Source organism: Platichthys flesus, chromosome 14 (genome assembly GCF_949316205.1).
Source record: "Platichthys flesus chromosome 14, fPlaFle2.1, whole genome shotgun sequence".
NCBI classification, from domain to species: domain Eukaryota; kingdom Metazoa; phylum Chordata; class Actinopteri; order Pleuronectiformes; family Pleuronectidae; genus Platichthys; species Platichthys flesus.
In genome coordinates, this window is record NC_084958.1 from 15,090,573 (window position 1) to 15,112,302 (window position 21,730).

At 46.2% G+C, this 21,730-nt stretch overlaps 1 protein-coding gene across 3 annotated transcripts in view; it reads right to left on the reverse strand.

The window, feature by feature from the left end:
* Nucleotides 1–21,730, reverse strand: part of LOC133968155 (zinc finger protein 521-like) — a 92,339-nt gene that overhangs the window by 68,884 nt on the left and 1,725 nt on the right. For all 3 annotated transcript variants that reach the window (XM_062404036.1, XM_062404034.1, XM_062404035.1), the window contains exons 2-3: nt 15,481–15,534; nt 8,471–8,671 (exon numbers count right to left, since the gene is read on the reverse strand). Coding sequence is in view for 2 of the 3 variants with exons in the window: in XM_062404034.1 (XP_062260018.1) it covers nt 8,471–8,671; nt 15,481–15,534 (255 nt within the window). In the remaining variant the exon portion in view is untranslated. The remainder of the gene's footprint in view (nt 1–8,470; nt 8,672–15,480; nt 15,535–21,730) is intronic.

A 21,730-nucleotide genomic window follows, 5' to 3' on the forward strand; every position in this document is an offset into this window, starting at 1 on the left:
AGATGACCTTTACATTCTCAGTGGTGCCCCCCCCCCCCACACACACACTGCTGTCCACTGCTCTTAACGTTAAGATGACATCCTTATATTACCTGATAGCATGGCTTCACCGTCAAACCATTACATTCTGTCACGACACACTGTTCCCTCTGCCAAAGCACAGTCCAGCTGGTGGCCTTGGAGACCTTAAACGACACCCATCCTGCCCATAAAACAAAATTTATGAACCCACCTTCCAGTTCGAAAAATGGCAATTAGCGCCGAGGAACAAATGTGTTACTTCATATGATATTTGAGAATCCCTGTCCTCGCGGGTGACCGAAACTCCTCATATCCTGAAGTATAGGAGTGGCTGTTCCACAGAGCCCCATAGCAGCTCCCACCCAAACACTACCCCCTGGCCAACAAAAACAACCCCTGGGAGGGGTAGAGGAGAGGGGGGAAACGTTGAGTCGGTGATAGTGTAACCCCAAAGTTCCTACACCGCCGCGGTTAGCAGGATGCCGTCACAGCTGGCTCCACGCCTTCCTGTGGGCCCGCTCCACGGAGCTCAGCCTGCAGGGAGACATAAACCTGTCGGACTGGTCACTCTTTCCACCGCCCTCCATCTCCCTCCTTCCTTTCCTCCCATTACTGGGGAGTTTGGCAAAAAACAACCAAGGAAAAGCCCTATGGGGATCAATGCTCAGTACATTTCCATGCAGACATAAGCAAAAGTCTATGACCTTTTCATTAGGGAGTTTTAACATTAATCAAAAAGGCTATGCATGTTTTTTTGGGTGTCTCTGAAGGAGGTGTATGTAGATTGCCGAACGTTTTTGTCTCAATGCCATGTTACATCCAGTCGACTGCTGGTGTAAATTATCACAGAGAAACATGCCACTGAGAGGAGCTTTGGCATTTGATATGCTAATACACAGTGTTAATTACAAACCAAGTGTTTGTTCGTGGAACGTACGTCACACGATTGTTCATAAAAATCAAGCCTGAGTGATTGACTGCTCATTTGCCACATTAAACACCTGACACCTGTTTAGGTAAGATCTGATCAAAATGAATAAAAAATAATGAAAAATAAAAACGTCTAAGGTTAATTACATTTTATGATTAATATGTTCTTTATCATTATTCTTTTAATAAAAAAAGTTAGAATAAACTCAAACATAACCCACGAAATAAAAATAAAAAATCATCATTTCACAAAGCATTTGTGGGGAAACTGAGCAAATGTCCATAAAGTTTTTTTAAATACATTTTGCATTTTCTTTGCGCCTAGTTATGTTTTTGTGTATCTGCCTCATCATTATTCCAGTGAGCAGTCCCACGTTTGAAAGAGAAAAAAAGAAAATCATTTGAATTCCGGGGACCCAGAGGAGAGTGAGCAAAACCCAGAGGTAAGATCCAAGCTCGCTCTCTGTGCCCTTCCGTTGGCTGCCTACCTGGTAAACATCTCCACAAGCTCCTTGCTTTCAAAACACGTCAACCGATGGCTATGTACTTTAGACCGGCCGACCTAGCAGGAATTGAGACTTTATTTGCTTTTTTACTTTTTTCCCGTCTCTCTCTTCCGAGCCACCGCACATAACCTGTCTGGCATTAATGATGGTGTTAATAAAATGCGGCTGGTCTGTGGGTGGATTTGCCTGGCAGGCCTGGTGCCTGTCCTTCTCAGAGATAAGCCCACTGGTGGCCTTATCTACCTCCCACAGCCCCACCCAGCAGTGCTGTGCACTGGACACACAACCAGTCAACTCATCACTGGCTAATTACCACCTCTGACTGCCTGACAAAGCAGGCCTGGACCCACATCGCTGCTGCTGCTGCTAAGATTGGCTCTCCCCTACCTTGCTTGTGTCTCTTCGTCCTTTCCTACCTATCCCTTTCTCCCACTAAGAGCCAGCTTACATTTCACGCGTCTGAACCGGCAAGTTTGTCCTCTACTCTGCCATTTGTTGTCAAAGAATATCTAGTGAGTTTTATGGCAGGATTTTTCGACTGTCCCTGAGAGGAGACTATGCAACAGTTTCCTTGTGGGTGGTCAGGTAAAGCCTGTGTCTACTGTCCATGTATGTCCCTGCATTTTGAAAAGCACTAATGTAATTTATGCTAGCGTTTCTCAGTCAGGGCTTAAGCCATTTGTGAGCCGGCGTAAGTTCAGTCTCATAGCCTCAGCAGATCAGCCGAAGTCACTTGCGCTACAGAGGGAGGGAGCGGTTTCTTTTATTCAATTGTTTTCCACTTCCACGAGCGTGTGCCAAGGGGGAGGAAAGCGCCGGCTTAACACGCTCTGCAATTCAACACGGCCAGACGCAGTCCTATTAAGATTTAATGTGCCATTCTTCTGCTTGTGCCGCTGAAAAAGACTCGCAGGCTGAGGAAGGGAGTGAACAAAGAGCAGGCAGAGCCGGGGCCAGGGAGAAATGAAGAGATCAAGAGAAACCGAGTACAACATCGCCACGGCCAGGTCTTGTCACACGACTGAAGTTGGTCATTTCAAAGGGATGCTACAAAGTGGAGGGGGGGAAATGGCAGTGTCGTTGATATGGTGTTTTCATTCAGTGCGTGGGATTATCTCTGGTCCGTCCACACGTCGGCCGTGCTTTTGTGGCTACCTGCTTAAGAAAGAGGTCAACTGGATGAGATCACAGCATGTGTTTTGCGTCCAGGCCGATGAATTATGTGCCGTCTGGAATGCAAAGTGCAAGCACACAGGTGCTACGGGGGAGCACGTGTGCGCATGTGCGTGCTAATATGTCTGTGTGTGTTTGCATGCCGAGGCGGATGACTGATTGAGCCGGCGAATACATCTGAGACAGCGTGTAACATAGAGTGGGGGTGTGAATATGAAGGAGCTGCAGTGCTGGTCACTATAATTTCTGCCTTGATCGCACAAACACAGGCCACAAACGAATCCTTTTCTTTTCTTGTGTTGATAGTTTCTTCTGCAGAAAAAAAGCAGTCGTCGTCTTACAAAGACCAATAAATACTTTATATTGTGCATAATGTGTGCGGTGTGAAGCACAGGGGAGGGAGAGAGAGGAGAGAGAGGGCGTCCTCACGAGGGCATATGCTTTGAATTCCTAATGACACTACTGTTAACGCTACTGGCGCTGTCGCACCGAGAGGAACTGCACAGGGACGCAATGCCGTGGAGTCAAGCATCGACTTTAATGCTCCCTTTCTTTCTCCGTCTCCCTTTCTCTCCCTACCTATTTCGCTCTCTCCCACAGACAATCACATAGAGCACGCCCCCCCCCCCCCCCCCCCCCCCCACACACACACAAACACATACACACAGGAAAGACTCGAGCCCAATTCTGAGAGCTCACTCTAGCATGAGGTCTCTTTTCAGTGGCTGCGTTGTGCCAGAAGTAGCTATTCTCCCCTGACCGCCTCTCTTCCTTTCAAAGGCTTGTAATCAGTGTGCTGCTCTTTGTACCAGGATGTCGCAAGACGCCCGGGCGAAAAAACACAGCAGAACTTCTGATGAACGGCACTGGCTCAGAGTTCGGCTAATCAGGTCTTGCTCGTGTCGCTCTCCTCTTATGTGAGCCCCTTTTGAAGCAAATAAAGTCTTTGCAGTTTGGCACATTCTTCTTGGCAGCCACAAAGCAGCTGTTGGATCAATACACAAAGTTAGTTGAAAAAATGAAAAAAAAAAATAAAAGACAGAAAGAAACAGCGCAAACCAATCGGAGCCTGTTGGAAACAGTTAGTAGAAAACACGGACTGCCAGGAGCCTGTTCGTACTTGAGGGTATTACTGAATGTTTCCATGCCGCTGACCCAAAGACTTGATGTAAATGAATTCAAACACTTCAAACAAACATGTCGTGGTTAGAGACGGATCAGGGGAAAACATGTATCAGCAGGTTTTAAAGATTTGTCTGGTAACCCGGCACAAAGAGCGATTTCATATTAGAAATTTGTCTAAACTATTTACTGTATTACCATTCCTCTGCTTTGTGTGTGTGTGTATGTGGGGGTCTTATTGTTTTTCACTCAGCATTCGTATTTCATTTGTATTTTTCTCATAAATCTGAAATGTATTTTATTGAAGCCGAGTGCATTCTGCAATATCTACAGGGAAGAAGTAAAGGAGGAAATCTACATAATATAAATCCATATATGGCCCAGTTATCTCTCTCTCTTTCACTGTTGCACCCTCTCTGATTGATTCCTTTATCTGAGGGAAGCAGAAGACATGCTCTGTTTGCTCGCACAGTGGCCGGCAGGAAAACAGAGAAAGACACTTATTAAAAAGGTCATCTCACAGAGGGTTAAAATAGCAGGGCACGGATCTCTCTGGGGGGAGCGGCCATGCCCCTCCTCTAGTGAAGGACACAAGAAAAGGTGTTGCTCAAGGGAGCTGGACCCGTAATGAAAGAATGGCCACCAGGCTGACAGCCCGTGTGTGCACAACGCTATTCAAATATCTTCAGCGAGACAGAATTGGAGGACTGACAGTGAGAGGCTTTTGTGAAAATGCAATCTTTTGAATTAAATTCGGAGCGAGAGGTGTTATTTTTATTTACAGTGTGGGCAGGCTGGTAAACACGAGTGGAAATGAGCCGAGAAGCGAGGTACTTCTTTTGGTGAGTAGGTCTAAAGGCACGTTTCCCTGCCTACCGCTGCATTCTCATATCGAGCATATGAACATGTCTTGTGCCAACTGAGAACAAACATCCGACTACAGACACTGTTTCTCCTTCCCTGTGAAGGATCAGTAACAATGCAAGGGTGTATAGACAGTACAGTGAGACAGTGAGACAAAGCATTTGTGAAGTGTTTTTGGAAAGGCCTGTGGAATAGCAATGCCTCCAGCCTCCTGTCTCCTCCCCAGGGCAGCCTAAAGCCCTGTCGGCAGGATGCTGATCCCCACACGGAAACCTGATCCGCAGCCATCCTGGAGCCGGAGGGGGGACGGGGGAGCGCTCTCTCTCCCCCCGTGGAGCCCCTCCACTTCTGCCCCAGAGTTAAAGGGGTGCTCTGGGAGAACATTCCTCCAGCCCTGCCCCAGCCAGCCTCCACGCTTAACTCTCCAGAGAAGCATTCTTCCAGCCCTGCCCTAGCCTTCACTGGGATCTCCTGGGGAGCATTCCTGAAGCCCTGCCCCAGCCCAAGACGGACTCCCTGGGGATGCATTCCTGCAGCACTCTCTCTTTTTCTCTCTCCCCATCTCCCTCCTTCTCCCTTGCTCCCTTTCTCAGGCTCTCGCCTTCCTCCGCAGTCCAGCATTAGCGCGATCAATAGCACCGATCGCATCAGGGACACGAGGCAATCCATACCCATGCGCTCCCTTAGCGCACTGCAGTGGTTACGGCTTAAGTGCATGGAAAGGTGTTATACCTCTGGCAGACGGGAGGGAGACAATGGCCGCCATTGATCGCGGTGACATGTAACATCTTTCTCTTTCTCTCTGTCCATCGGGCGTGGTCGCCATGCTGCTCGAATCTGTTTAGACTTCATTCAGTCTGTTTTATTTCTGTCCTTTTGTGAAACTTGTGTTTTACTACAGAACAGGGACTCTTATGTTATAATCAGGCCCATAATAAACATGTGAGGTGCTGCGTGTATATGTGCATATCTGGTTCAAGTAATACACAGTAATACCCTTATGAGATATCAGCTGTGGGGGGAAAGCCGAGCTGTTAGGGAACAGCCAGCAAATCTCCATATGTGGATTGGTTCCAGTCAAGCAATGCAATTTGTTTACCAAAAATAAGACATTTGAAATTGTAAAAATGGAGGGTTTAGCAGGTGCTGGTGGCTGATTAGAAAATGGCTCTAATAAAGGATCCATCTGTGAGTAGAGACTTGATGTAAGGCAGATTAATTGGTCATGGATGTCTACATAATGCCACATAGGAAATCTCCTCCCATATTCCAGAGAATCCACAAACACGCACACACCCACACACACACCATCAAAGTACTTAGTATGCCATCTAGAAGTTTCTTTTCTCCCACTGTGTTTGAATACTAATAGAGTGTTTCTGCACAATCAAAATACCCTAATGGCAATTAGATTCTTTTGTTTGGTTTCCAAGGGGGCGCTTATCCAAACGGTGTTTTTTTCATCATTGAGCAATTAAGAGTTATTTGTCCGTAAGATTGACATTTATAAAAGCTGGGCTTAATTATAGGAAAAATATGGCTGAGTCATGCCACGACCACATTACAATAGTAAGAACATAAAAGCTCTGACCCTGAATCACATCACACACTCTCTTTTATTCACATTTCTGACTGTTTCCTGAGTGTTGCACTTCAAAAGCTGTTATCACATGTGACCTGAGCTTGACTGTTATCTGGACGATTGGGTCTGGACATTGTCATGAGGTGCCCTGAACAACTGGAGATGCAAACAGGAGGGATTTCTCCTCAGCTGGAAATGCTACATCCATTCTCCTACATTTTGGTTTGTAAACGCATCAACTCTGGTACAGATGCGTATGGCGTTCACCCTACTTTGGCGTTTTAGAGACACTTAAACTAAGTAGTTTGGAAAATGCTGCCGGCCCCGTTTAAGTTCAAGAACTGAACTGCATTTTCAGGCCTGTTGGAAGGTGCGGGGATTAAAGCTGAAACTGAGCCACAGAGCTAGAGTGGACAGAGATCGTTAAACTAAACCGTTGGACGGATGTAGCCTTGATTTGTTTTTAGGTGAAGGATGGTGGGTAGAGGATGCAGGATAGAAACAAGATCAACTCTCCCACCTGCTCGCTATGAGTTCTCCCCAGAGTTACCTGCTCTGCTCACACAAGGACTCAGTCGGACGTTTCACAGACTCTATACTCAGAGCTGGCAGGCTAAAGTCAGTTTAATGTCCGATTCAACAGATTCAGACTTTTGTGTTCAGCTCCTCCGGGTTCAACTCCTCCTGGTGATGTCTAGTGCGTGTTTGACAGTGGCTAAAACAAGTACAATTAAAACAAGTTTTTAAATTGACACTGGGTTAGTGCATGTCCACATGTGTCTTTAATAATTACTTTTTTCAGTTTTTCAGGTTTTCAAAATGGTACGGTCAACAAATCTGTGTTGGCCTGATGGAATTGGGTGTCACGTTGAAAAAAAAGGGTGACAGGAGGAGCTGAACTTTCTTTCCCTCGAACCGCTGAATGCATTTGCTGGATGACAGTCATGTGAAAGGGAACACTACATTGATTTTCACACCTTTAGTTGACTGAGCATCGGTGTTTTTGAATTTGCACACACGCCTGCACATCTGTGGCGCACATACAAGTAAACAAGCACGCCCACACATACAAAGTCACTCCTGCAGGGAACATGCATGTGTTTCTGCTTAAATTAACAACAATGAGGGCATGATAACAGCCTCATGTTCATGCTTAAACACACACGCACACAATCAGGCAATTAACGATACTTATTATCTAAAAACACGTCTATTGCGTGACCTGTGCTATATAGTTTGTAACACACAAACACTCACACACACATGCACCAGACTAGGTTTGTGAGACTGACTTACAGTTAACGGAAAATTTTTGTAAAACTCGTGGGACATTGACCCTATAATTTGTGGTTTGCTGACTGTGGGTTGCAAAATATGACATTAAACTGTGCCTGAATGTAAACATAGATTACCCGAGCTTTCTCTCCAATTCCCTCAGAAATCTATAAACAGTAGCTTCAGTGCAAAATCAGAAACAGGATCATTGAGTTTTAGCTTGTTTGTGTTCCGTTGCTGAACACGATGGAAAGAGACGCGGTCTGCGCCCCAAACATTGGGAAATGTGTGTCAGATGGCGTTTCTCTCAATGTGGGCCCATACGGACATGTAAAGGAGGACAGCAAGTCCAGGAGAAGCACATGGAAACCTTCAGTTCACATCATTAGTTCTGTCTGCCACCTTGTCAGGGTATTTATAGCTCTATTCATCCATCAACAGGTCAATGACACAGTCTGCCAATGGCATCCTTCTCTTTCGGTCCCACTAGGTATGACTACTGCTGCTCGTGAGCACTGGGACCAGCTGAGGGACTTTCCTGGAGCAAGGATCTGTTTCCAGTTGGTGGTCTGGTTACTGTGGGACCTCGTAGCAGCATGTTACACTCTGGTGAAATGTTAGAATTAGTATAGTGTTGTGTAAAGTGTTACGCTGAAACAGGGGAAGGACACAATGCACAAACTATAAATACAGTCTGTAGCCTACAGTGATCTATTATAAGGACACACGGAGGCCTATATGTGTGTCATGTCTGCAGATATTGATGTACAGCACATATAAATAATGTGCTGTGTGTGTGAGGCCTGTGTGTGTGTGTCTATGTTTTTGGATATGCACCAAGGAAACTGGTAGTCTGGTGTTGTGCTCTCCTTGGCGCAGTGTACTAACACACATAGTGTGGCATATTCTCTGGTGAAGGCACTGAGTGAGTGTGGGAGTGGGAGAAGAGCTGAGTGGCAGTGTGGAGGGGAGGCTCGGTGGGCTGAACGTTGTTTACCTGTCAGCTGGCATTGATTAATCTTGTGTTCGGTGAGATCGCTCAGCGACTCGAACACCTGCCGGCAGCTGTCGCAGCTGTGCAGCGCCGGCTCCTCGTCCTCCTCCTCTCCTTCTTCGCCTTCCTCTGGAGAAAGCAGCCTCTTCCTCAGACGACCGGTCTCACCATCCTCCGCCGCCCTCTCGAGGGCGCACTCTGGATCTGCCGAGCCACAGGAAATGACAGCACCACATAGTCAGAGGGGTGACCCGCACAGTGAAGTACCACGGCTTCCTCTGGGTGACAATAAAATGGATTTCTAGACTCTGGATTTAATAAAAACAATAATAAAAGCTGTAATAAAAATGCAGGTTCAATTTGGGCCCCTGTAACTCAACCACTCATGCCATAACAGAACCGTTGGGCAGGTGAGGGTGAGAGATATACAGGCACACACAGACAGGGTGGCACACTGCGCACACACACACACAAATCTAACACACATTCGCGCGCACACACGGCTCTGTTATTAGAAATGGTTTTACGTTGTGTTTGCCCTGCTTCACCCAAGCAAAACTTCAGTATATGAAACTAGACTGATGGGAATATGTGTAGTCAATAAATCCTGGATTGCAGTTTTGGCTGGACCAAAGAAATATGAAATCCTGCCGGTGCGAGCTGAATTACATCGGTCAGCGTCCATCAACAGAGACAGACGTTGCCATTTCATCGAGACATCCGAGCCCGGACTGTGGATGTATATGGAGCGTAACATACAAAACTGAGGTTGGTGTGTGTTAGGCTGTCGTCACGAAACACACTTCCCTAAATTATTCAGCCTTGCTCGCAGGCAGCCGCGGGTCGCGCACATCAATATTCTTCAATCCATCTGCAGTTTTGTCTCTTGTTGGCTTTGTGCTGCAGCAGTGCCAGGGGTGGGCGCCTGGCTAATCTGAACCAGGACTGGGATTAAAAAAATACTGTAAACACTGTGATTAGAAAATATCTCAACAACAAATCAGACCTTGACTCACGATGTACAATAGACATCTCCATGGCGAAGTGAGTCAGGCTGGCGACAGCATCATGTGAATAGGCGGCGTGGCCTGCAGCCCTGTTGCTCCCCCGCTGTGGCCATTACACTTCACAATATGACTGATTAAAAAGACATTCTTCGAATAAAACAATCATGTCACCCTGGTTAAGGCTTTGTGGGGGAGAAAAGCCAGTTGCACTTCGCTGGCAGCCATTTTAAGCCCCACTGATGCAAGTGTTCCTCAGCTTGTCCTGAAACTCCGGAGGGGGATGTCAGGAGGAAGCCTGTTTTTTTTTTCCGCCTAGCACACAGTTAACAGTGCCCGAGGACTAGCGTGGGGTACTGATATATATATTTATATATCGGGTGGGTATACACTCGGGCAGCCATTTTAAGTCCTCCTTCTTTAGGGTGCTCTCAAACTGTGAAATTCCTTGAGGAAAGGCGTTCCAGAACTCACCAAGGCCACCCAGGATTTTTCCTTTCCCCCCACTTGCGCCAAGTATTGATGTAACATCACACCCTCCATTGTCCTTCCCTCTTGGCGACTGAGGCTCTCGGAACATGCCCTCTAAAAATATCAGCACCGTGGTCCCCAGTGGGACCATGCAGAACAGAACAGAAGGTGTTTCAAGAAAATGAAAATCCCAACCCAATCCTCGCAGATGCAGGCCTTTCTTGCTCTGGGGGGAAACACTTCTGACTGGGGCCAAAAGCCACACAATGTAGACTTATGATTCATCCACACACACACACACACACGCACACGCGGAGACACAGAATTCACAATATGCACTGAAATGTGAACACTTCATGTCTTTTTTTTTTTTTTTTTACGGGATGCCTGTGGAGGAGGTTAAGACTCCTTTATGAATCATTAATTTCTCTAATATTACAACTCGGTCCTGTCAGGGAAACAACTTACAGCTACATTTAAGCATTTTATGTTTCATCTCATATAAAAATACAGAATTGTGATGCGTTTCATGCTGTTTTTCATGTTAAGGTGATTTTCTCCCAATGTTTCACGGGCAATAGATCTATACTAACGGCCGAATGACAAAAAAAGAAGAACGATTCGGAGAAACCGGGGAAATTTACGAGCACAAAACCCAACGAGCTTTACGCGTTTGCAGGTTTGATTTCCAAACCCTTGCTATCTCCTGTTTCCAGTGACATGTTTTGGCTGCAACTTCCAGTGAACTCCGGCTGGGTTGGATGCTCTCGGTCGAGCGAGGGTGACCTCCAGTGCACCGCTGCGACGCGTTGCTGGAAGTGCACACTGCTACACGTTTGGACGCGGCTTGGGGGATGCGGGAGTGGGGGGGGGGGGGGGGGGGTCTTGACATGGCAAGGTCACGTCCAACCCTGGGATTAAAGAGCCACGTCAATACTGAGGTTCCTGTGCCTCTGGGCTTCATACAGTAATCCATCAGATCAGGACATCTTCTTCTACCAGTCTCTGCAGGCCGGACAGCAGATCAATAGCAACATGCTCCGAATGGCTGACAATCACATGTGGAATATGGAGGCAGGATGTGTGGCACATTGAGAATTTTTTCCTCACGCCTATATCTGCCCTGCTAAATTTTGTTAATGAGTTTTGAAGAGGCCGGCGTGGACGGCGAGGACGAGAGGGAGGCTGCATTGACCACAGCTGATCCACACTGTGATAAGGTCAGCTCAAAGTAAGACGATACAGCTCAGCGCGAGAAATTATTCATGAGGGGAATAAAACGAAGATCTGACTGAAGGATTTTTTAGGGAGGAATTTTTCTGTCTTTATGGTGGGAGAAGTGCATTAGTACAATACTAATAAAATGTGGAACTCTAAATGGTGATTGACACCTTTAGAGCTGTGTAATATCCGTCTGAGTCTGAGTCCATCCATCATACGCACTCCGCTCTCCTCTGGTACCGCGTGACATTTATCATGCCGCCACTTTCATCTTGTAAGTTGAGGAGTCCCCTGGACCCACCACCCTTATATTATTGAATATTTCTGCTGTTAAATATTTATAACCTTTTAATTGATATTCTCTTCTCTGCTCCATTACCCCCACCGGGGACGTGTGGTCCCTAGCAGGGAAGCCTACACTTGTCCCCCCACTGTCTGGCCCACCCACTGAGACAGGTGGAGACACTGACCAAGTGGAGGAGTAGGTGGAGGAAGGGGTATGAATGAACAGAAATGGAATAAGGAGGAATACAGCGAAGGACCTGGCCAGGCTGCAAAGCCTGAATTCCTCATAATTTCCTCCTAAAAAGTGAACTCTCTCCACGAACCCTTTAACCTCACTGGAGACCTGACGTCTAACCCAAAGCGTTAAGATTAAATAATGAAATTGAATGCAGAGATCAGGATAACGATATTCAGAAAAGTTGTTTTGGGTACTGAGCAATTTCTGGAATGCAACACGTGATGGATGTCAGTGTTTTAAAGTAAAATTCATTCAAATCAGACCCCAAATCACTGGAGCACGAAAAGCAATGAAACGACTGAGGGCTATATGCTGTTACTTGCCTGTGGATACAGTACGTCAAGCTCCATCAGGGTTTAGCCTGAGCCTTTCTTTGTGCAATGAAAGACCTTGGTGTTGAAAACATTATTACAACCCCCCCACCCCATCATTCCCAGAGACCCTGATCCTATGATGCCCCCTCCCTGGCAAACCCTCCCTAGAACCACCCACCCCCAAGTTCAAATTAAGAATTTATCTTAACCAGCGAGCAGCTTCTGTCGACACATGTCGGCGGGCCTGATCAAAGGTGAGCACGCTCCTTTATCAGAGTGAGGGAGGCTGTCAGAAATAGGAGGACATTAAGATTGAATAACCTTCACACGGTTGCCGGCACCTCATTATTTAAAAATCTAAAACTTTTGCCGAGCACCCTCCATATATAGGTCACACTACATTCTAATGCCACATGTGCCTCCGAGTGTATCCTCCTCTGTGTGGATGGGATTTGGGGGTATCCACTTAGGCCGTCACATCCACTGATCCCCCATCATTAAAGGACGTCGTGATCCGACGACGCGGCTGCAGGTTTGACACTTGCCAGATTGTTAATGATTGTCAAGAATTTGCATGGAGGAGGAGGCGCGTGGGGCGGGGGGGGGGGGGGGGGGGGGGGGGGGGCTGTGTTCATATGTTAGATACATGCAATTTGATTTATCTGCTTCGAAGCTCCCCAGATTCATATTGAAGGATTAATTGCTGTTAAATTATTGTGATTTATTTGAAATTCGAACATGGCAGAGGTTGCTTGTCAAAAGCCATCTCCCTGAAACTCTTAAAGTGACGCGCTGACAGAAAACGTTTCCCCTCCCTTTCATATGTTACAAATAAACATGCAGTGAATTTATGAAAATTTTATGATGCATGCTGAGAGTAAAAAAAAATTATAACAAAAATGTAAGAGTCGCACAGACAGAGAAAATGTGCCAAACAATTACGGGAGGCAGAACAAACAGTGGCGACAACACAGAGAACAGAACATGAAGGAAGTAGCACATATAATCACAGGTATGTAGGCGCCATCATCTGCTATTAAAACAAAAAGATGTGAGCTTACAAGGAAGACTGGAAATCAAAGCGGTTAATTTGAGAAAAAGCATTTGAACGTTCGAAATGCTCCCTCTCGCTCTCTTTCTGTCTGTGCCTGTCTGCCCTCGCTCTCTCACAGGGAGCGATCATATTGAGCGCCTTGCTATGCCATTAGTGCAGTAAAACATCAAAGGAAATGAATAATAGAGAATATGATTTTCTGAAGTGGTGGAGTGAAAGAGTCCTTTCCTCTTCCTGCTGTAGCGAGCCCCGCAGTACATTGATCTGTGGGCAGCCTCAACCTCAGCCAGAGCCGGCGTCTCATGTGCCGCGCCACAACGCTACACACCACTACACTACACTACGGCACCTTGCCATCCAGACGCCCCTTCAGATCTCCGTAAGCCTCCTTTCTGCCTCGGCCCACTCCACGTTGACACCCTCTTCCCCCCCCAAAAAAAACTGGCTCGACATGGTGTAGCCGTGAGCAAAAGAAAGAAAGGCAGAAAGGAGGAGGAAAAAAAATGAGAAATGGATGTATATATAAGAGAGAATAAAAAGCACGGGGCATGTGGTTATAATTACACACAGGCAGCACAGTGGTAAAGCCAAGCTGCAGATCTTAAGCCTGCTCGGCACTCTCTGGGTAAAAAAGGCGCACAGCCTCATTAAATCTCAGATATCACACTGTTCCTGCCTCTCTATACTATGCATAATACTGTCTATCTTTCAGAATGCCTCTTTTGTTAGCATTTCTCCTTTGCCTTTGCCACGTATCAAACATGAATGAGGAGCAGGATGCACGGCCCGCAGAACGCTCGCAGAGTCACAGAAGAGCACGATTGGGGGTCTCCTTATGAGCCAGATCTTGACACCATGTCTGATTAAGCCTTGAGCTTGTCAGAGGGAGTAATGGCCATTGTGGCCGTGTCGGTCAAAGAGGCAAAGGCGTGAACTATAGCAGGTGAGCTTTTACGCTGCTCGCCTTTAAAAACGGGGGCTGATGTGAGGCAGTGGTTCAACTGTGAGGTCTGATGGATGGAAGACCACGTAGCTCACAAGCCGCGGTTAAACGTTTTTTAAAAAGTTGGAGGTGAAGAATTGGGAAGTAGTGAGCGGAAAAAATCTCAGGTTCGCCGCCACAAACCACTCTAATCCTGCAATGGCCATTTGTCAAGCTGCATCCCAGAGACGGGGGTTAAAAAATAAATCAGTCGGACGAAGTCAAATGAGGAAAGTGAGAAATTAATTTGTGCGCCCTCCTGATTTCTCCACAGGCAGACATCGATCATGTGGCGGCTGTCTCCCCTCACTCTGGAGATGGAGGTGGTGGCGCACCGGGGGGGGGGGGGGGGGGGGGGGTATTCGTGTGTCTGAGGGGGTCGTTGTAATCAGGCACACTCATTAGCTCTGCTTTGGCTCTGGATGACAGGAGGCCTCCGAGGCAAGTCTGCCGCTTATGCCCAGTCCTTCATCCCTTGAGCTGGGGTTAGATGGGCTAAGGAGGCAGTTGCTTTCCACAGAACCACCCACCAATACCTGTCGATACACATTAACACAGCGCCAGATAGATGCTGCTCTGCTTTTTCCAGGGATGGAACACATAAATATAGATTACTGACATTTCCGATCAATTATATCGTAACGGGCAATTTGGAAACATAGGAGAGAAATAACTGAGATTACCGAATGTCAGACATGACACTTTCCTGATCAAAAAACTCAAATCTAGCACGAAATATCTTCCGCATGATAAAGAAGACAGTTGTAGCAAACAAATAAAATGGGAGCATACTTTTGTCATGAGCAATTGAGAGACGCCGGACTCTATTGTGGTGGCGAATGCGGCTCCGAAAGCTCTGGGTAAATGCTGGACTAATGTGGCAGCCGAGGAGCACCCAAGGTCCCCAGCCTGCTGGGCAAAACCATCCATATCGGGTTTAAAATAACCACACCTGAGACTTAACCTTTACCAGAGACAAATGAAATGAAAATATACAGTGTGGTGCATCAGGAGCAGGCTTCATTCATAGGGGGCTCTCTGCTAGCCTGACCTGAATTACTGCTATTTTCCTGGAGGGCCACTGTGAATGGCACACGTGGAGACAGTACACATTCATCTGGGTGGCTCTAGTCTACATCACACAGGAGGTTGGGAAACAAAGAGTCCCGCAAAAAAAAAAAAGTCACGGCGAAACACGAGGACGGCTATAAGCACAGCTGTTCGTATGCATGCACACAACTGGCAAACAAGAGATGCACAATCGGCCCCTGTCTTCTGAGGACACATGCAACCAGCCATGCAGTTTAAAGTGTGAACAAAAAAACAGTCAAGGCAGACTTAATATCATTCTGAGCCCAACAAAGATTTTACAGGCACACACACACACGCAGACACATGATCCACTTTCCAGCCGAAAATGATGAAATATGAAATGGAGCATTACCGCTCGGAATGGCAGTCTGCCCGGGACTGTGCTGGTCCTCTGTCACATTGTCTTCTACTGCCAGAAAAAAAAAGAGAAGGGGGGAGAAAAAGAGGGAGAGAAACAGTTAACAGTGAAAAACAAGTTCGACACGCTGAGATTTCCCTTCTTTTTTATTATTTACTATTGCGATTTCCTGTACGGAAACTCCAAGAGATTTCAACAGCTTTCGACAGCTCAACCTGTGGTTTGGGAATCCACGCAAGCCTTTCATATGTATGAGCTTTGGCAACAGGGCAAACAGACACCCACGTAAATAACATATTGGACTGGGTAATGACGTGATGAATTATCGACGTCTCCCATGAAACGTCCTCCCAACATCAACAGTGCCCGAGTGAGAAACACCTTGATGACTGCTTTAGTCCCGAGTCTCGGGTTGGTAAAGATCAAAAAGACGATTTGTACATTGCCGGTACTGACATGAACCTTCCGAAAACCGATCTGTTATAAAAACTTAAAAAAAATAAAATACCGAAACAAATATTTCAGATGTGTCTTAGCAGCAGCTGCAAAGTGATTTTGGATTTTTGAGTGGTTGACTAAATAGCGACGGCTGAATCAGCACTCACGTCCGCTCTTTAGGTCCACTTTGGACCTTTTTTTGTAAACCGCACTGGCCTTGAAAAACACGACTTCTGTTCAATAAAAGGTAGGAGCCTCTTACATCGGAGCCTTTTTGGAACTTGTGAGAGTTCCGTGTGATATGTCAAGTACCAGAAATGAAATGGATTTTAACAGCGGGACGAGAACAAAAGAGTCTCCCACCTGTTCCATGTAAAATGAGGGTCTCACTAAGGACTTCTTACGCCACTGCGTTCCACCCCTGCAGTTGAAATGCATTCTCCATTGTGTCTTTTCTTTCTAGCCTTTCATTTTCCTGGGCAAAGAGGAAGGGGGGAGTCTGACAGGACCTCCCAGTAGGAGAGTGTGGCAGTGATTGCCAAAGCAGAAACTGCCGCACTTTTAAAATCGCACAAAATATCCTGTACTTTGCATAATTAAGGCAGGATCCTATGGTGGCAGAAGCCGTTTCCTCGGGGGAGCAAGAGTCTGTGTCAAGCGTGGTGTCAAACCTCGGTGAAAAAATGAAGAGGAAAGTGACAAAGTGTTTCTTGTGAAGATGGCAAACGACGGAGCTGCTGTGTGTTGCCGTCAGGGCCTTGTCCAGCCGAAAGTGAATTGCTAAGGATACTGACAGGGGGGCTTTTGTTCAGAAATAACCTTTTGTAAAGAAACTGATTTTCTCTGATTGGAACTATAATCCTTGCGTTGCACTTATAATTGATGTATGCAGGAAATATGGTAAACAAATGGTCATGGGTCTGCCATTTAATTAGCTGAATCAATTAAAAGTGATGGAATAGACATAGTTGGACACCATGGAGGTAAATCCCTCGGAGCCACCGAAGAGTGTGTCAGCCAACACGGAAACCTCGTCCTGTAGAGGGAGGCCTCAGCGACTGACGCCTCGAGAGTTTAATGAGTTTCCGCGGCACTGTGGAGCGCCTTGCATCCAGGATCATTTAAATGCGCTATAGGGACAGGGGGTCCTAATAAATCCCCCCACGGTTCTATCAGAGATCAGTGGTGGGGAGCTGGAGGTTTTTGTTTTGATTACCATCCCTGTTGGTGAGACGAGGGAGTTCAGGCAGAAAATTCTATTTCACAATGCCTTTAAGAACTTTAACATGACGGCAGGGCAGGTGATGATTTCTCGCCACGGTGAACTTATCAAAAGTTGTGCGTCGTTTAAAGTAAACAACCTCCGTCGCGGCGCAAAACGCTTTTGCTCGTTGGCGCACGAGATAATTAATTAGCTCGCCAGGAAGTGATCATGGGAGGATGAGCTGTCAAGCGAGGGCAAACTGTGTGTGATGTTTTCATACCGGCCCGACTTTTGATCGACAGCCGGGTCCAAACACAAATAGCCGGAGAGTTTTAATTAACGTTCTCTAAAGCTCATGATCGCCTCCTAATGACTCCAACTTCCGCTGAATAGGACTCTGTCCGGACTGTTGTTAGTGCGCCACCGCTATCAGTTAATTAATGTTTGACAAGGTACAGTGTATCACTCAGCCCGGTGACAAACTGTAATCATGCTGCTAGGTTTTGTTAATATAATACCAAACACACATGGGAGCGTTCCGGCGCTGCTCCTTTTGATTTTTTAAAATGCAGAGCAGGAAAACCGTAATCCCACAACAAGTGACACAGCATTAAAAGCCACTAATTAACACACAGGCCACACACACACACACACACACACACACACATACACACACACACACTCACCAAATGAACATAGTAACTGTCATTGTATTGTGAGTGACAATCCCCAAGATAGGACGTTTCTTTTTACAGGATGAATTAATTGTCTACAGATAAGAGAGCTGTGCCGGAAGAAAATACAAAACATGAAGTAAAAAAACTAAAATTATACCAAACAAAGCAAAAGGTATAAAACAGACTGTGCACACGATGAAATAATTATTTTTTTTAAACTAAGGATTTATTAGACGTGAATAAGCAAAACGTGACAGACCCAGCAGCCTGGCCCTTTCCTGCTGCATCAAATGATTTCGAGAATAGTGTGAGGTGTGTGTGTGTGTGTGTGTGTGTGTGTGTGTGTGTGTGTGTGTGCGTGTGTGTGACTATTTCACAGCACTTCTCATGCATAAAGAAAGAAAGACGAGAGAAAAAAAACCCTGAGTGTGTTCCTGGATATGCGTGACTCATCTGCTTGGTTACAGCCAGCCTGGACGATACAGTGCCGAACACAATGGCTGTGTAATCCGCCCCGACTGACCGGGAAGGAGACGCTCGCCACAGGGACTACAACTCAATTTAGCTCGGGTCAAGAGGTCAACCCTCCTCAATTAGGGCTGTGAAGGGAGGGAGGAGGACCCACACTGCACATGAATAACTTTCTTAATGAGCATTATTTGAACTGGTGATTAGTGTCATAAATAATTTGATAGAGGAGCGTGTTAATCAGGTTGTGTAATATTTGTAATCCTCCATATATTGCCACGTACTGTAAGCAAATCATAACAGCGTTGCTATTATTAAAAAATTGCGCTCCACCACGGCAGCAGTATAAACACTGTCATGAGGCGATAATTCTGCTAAGCAATCATTTGCAAATTTAGCTCCCCCCCCCAAAAAATATTAAAAAAAAAAGATCAGCTATTTACACAGGCAAACGAGACAGATGCAAATACGCCCGGCGACGTAATGATTCCATTTGCAGCGGTGGTGGGAATCAATCATCGTCTGTGAATCCGAACTCTTCCTCCATGTGGCAGACGATCCATGACAACAGGAGAGACACATGCCACTGGAATAAGAAGAGATATCGGCCAGCTCCCGCGACACCCCAGTCCAACACACTGAGCCGCATGTCAAGAGCACTGACAGCCGCGCTAATGGGATTTTTCTACGGCTCCATCATAATTTCCTTAATGATAATACTAACCATATTTTTGTGTCACATTAGAAAAGTGTTAATGGGTGTTATGCCACAGATCATTAATTGTGAACAGACTGGAGTGCTGCAGCCTCCTATAAACTGAAAATGACAGAACTGTTAATAGACGTTTTATCAGGGGAGGAAGAATCGAGTGCACGAATCGTATCTTTCCGTATTTAAAATTTTTCATTTAACATTAAAAAACATGCTATGTACAGTGTAGGTTTGTTTTTTTTTAAGTGCTGAGTTAGTTTTTTCTTTCTGAGAAATAAGCTTAAAGGTGCAGCCATAATTTTTTCTTACACCGGCCTATGCTTAGGACTGAAAGGGGAGTGGTTATACATCTATTGGCCTCAAGTTCATGGTCAAGTTTCTTTTCACTAAAAACAAACTCTTCGAATTAAGACAAATGTGGAATTGAAATAGATGATAAATATCAGTTTGAGTTTTCCTTGACAGGTCAAATTTAAGTACCTGACACAAAGGGAATCAAAACAAATGTCGAATCTGCACTGGAATATTACTGCAAAATTAAAAATAACTTTGTTTTTAATATACCTTGCTGAGATTCCATAAATCAACATGATCGGTGGGGCTCATGCATAAAGTTTAAAAATAATGTGTCCTTTTCAGGTACAGCCAAACAAAACTCCAGAGTTCAGTCATGAGGTGACAAATTCCAACTCCTCAAAAACATGAAATATTTAAGGTATACATGACACAGCAACGACTCCATGACAACCGCTGGGCCTCAAGCAAATGGGCTCAGACAATATATTTATACATATGCAGACGATGAGGGACCTGGAAACTTCAAACTCAGCCAATTAACACGTCAGGACTCGAGCTTCAGAGTGTCATTTGTGCTCCAAATGAAAATATCAAGGCAGCCTCACGTTATTCAGGAAGTACTGCGAGGAGAGGACAGGCAACGTGGCAGTCATCACACACACACACACACACGGGATCTGGACCGAGATCCCTCCCTGCTGCTCGCCACCGATCCAATGTGCTGACCCAAAAGCATCTGCACATCAAAACAAAATTACAATGTGCCTACAGTTGAGAGATGTAAGGCTCAGGATTGAGTAAATGTCAGTGGCTGGGGTGAAGTGTTTGCATATAAGCGAATGATGTATGGTCTTGTCCTGTGCCATTTATTCCCCCAAGCAATAACGTAGCCGGATCTGTCTCTCAGACTTAATTGAAACGGGACTTGTAATGTTGGCCTTTTCCTCGATGGGACCAAAAACCTAACCTCTGACTCCCACAAGCAGGCAATACTGAGGAGGTGGGGGGTGGACTGGGGGTACACAGGGGAGGGAAGAAGGAGGAGAAGAAAAAAAAAAAAGGAGTGCCAACTGTCACAGCGTTATTTTCTCCTGTCTACACACTCCATGGGCACACTCTCCATACTAGCGCCGCACATGATGCCCGCCGCTCCTCCTTCCCTCTGTGTTCCACCGGCTCCTCTGTTGATTTCCCCGTCCGCAGAACAAAGTGTTCTTTCTGTGCATTTAAAAAAAAAAGAGAAAAGAAAAAAGAAAAGAAACCCCGTCCACTGCTTCAAGTCAGCACGAGACAACCTATAAAAGTGAAACCTGAACTTTGGCAACCCGAGGTCTGTGCGCAGGACACGCACCCGTGCACGCAGACACGGACGCGCACGCTCACAACAACATTGGGGGGGGGGGGGGGCACACATTTAAAGAGGGCCACTTTGGTGTTCAAATTATTTTAAAACAGTCACAGTGACAATTGCTGTTCTCCTGCGATCACGAGTGCAGCAGTGAAGCAGTGTCGAGCAACGATTAAGAAGAAATGACAAGTAAAGTTATTGTGGACATCTGTATAAGTGTATCTCTGTCCCCGAGGGAAGACAGAGACAATGAACAATAAATAACATCTGCCTGGCCTTCGCTGGGTCGGATCCAGAGCAGGGAGAGCTCTGTGACGTATCTGCGGCTCAGCTCCGCTCCTGCACACTCGCAATGAAGACATAAAAGTCGGCGTGTTTTGTGAGCTCCAATTTTCCAATTTAAATTTTAGTGACAATAACAAAACAAACAATGTCATCACTCCGACTTCATTTGCATCACGACGCGCTCACTGTCGATGCCTCTCCGCCGCCGCGCGCGCACACTTACACGTATCTTAACCTAACAGATGTTTCTGCCGAATGCACGCACGCACGCGCACACGCACCACGCACACTTGTAGCATGTAGGCACGCCGGCAGGAGACGATTACATGTAAGTGATGTGTCTTCTGAGAATAGCAAATGTCACACCAACTAACAAAAAGCAGTCAATGCCAATCTGCTCCGGGAAAATAGGAAATCTATGTATAGAGCTGTTGACTGCGAGTGGAGCGCTGCAGGTCTGGAGACAGAATGTGACAATTTTAAGATGTGCATGCACTCACATTTCCACCCTCTCCTGGGTATTGATTTAAAATGGTGGCTGCATGAATGTGCTACCGCAGACCATGTAATCTTCCTTTGAGATGAAGACTTCCGAGAACGAGAGGGGGAGAGGGCGAGAGGGGGTCCACAGACCACAAGCTGGGAATGTGAAATTGTGGACAATTATTTGCTGAGCAAAATACAATGCCTGCCAGATGAACTGGAGCTCAACCTTCGAAAACAGCCCCCCCCCCACCCACACACACACACACACTCCCCCCACTCCAGTGGAAAGTAGTGCATGAATAAGAGTGTGTGTCTGCATGTGTGTGTGT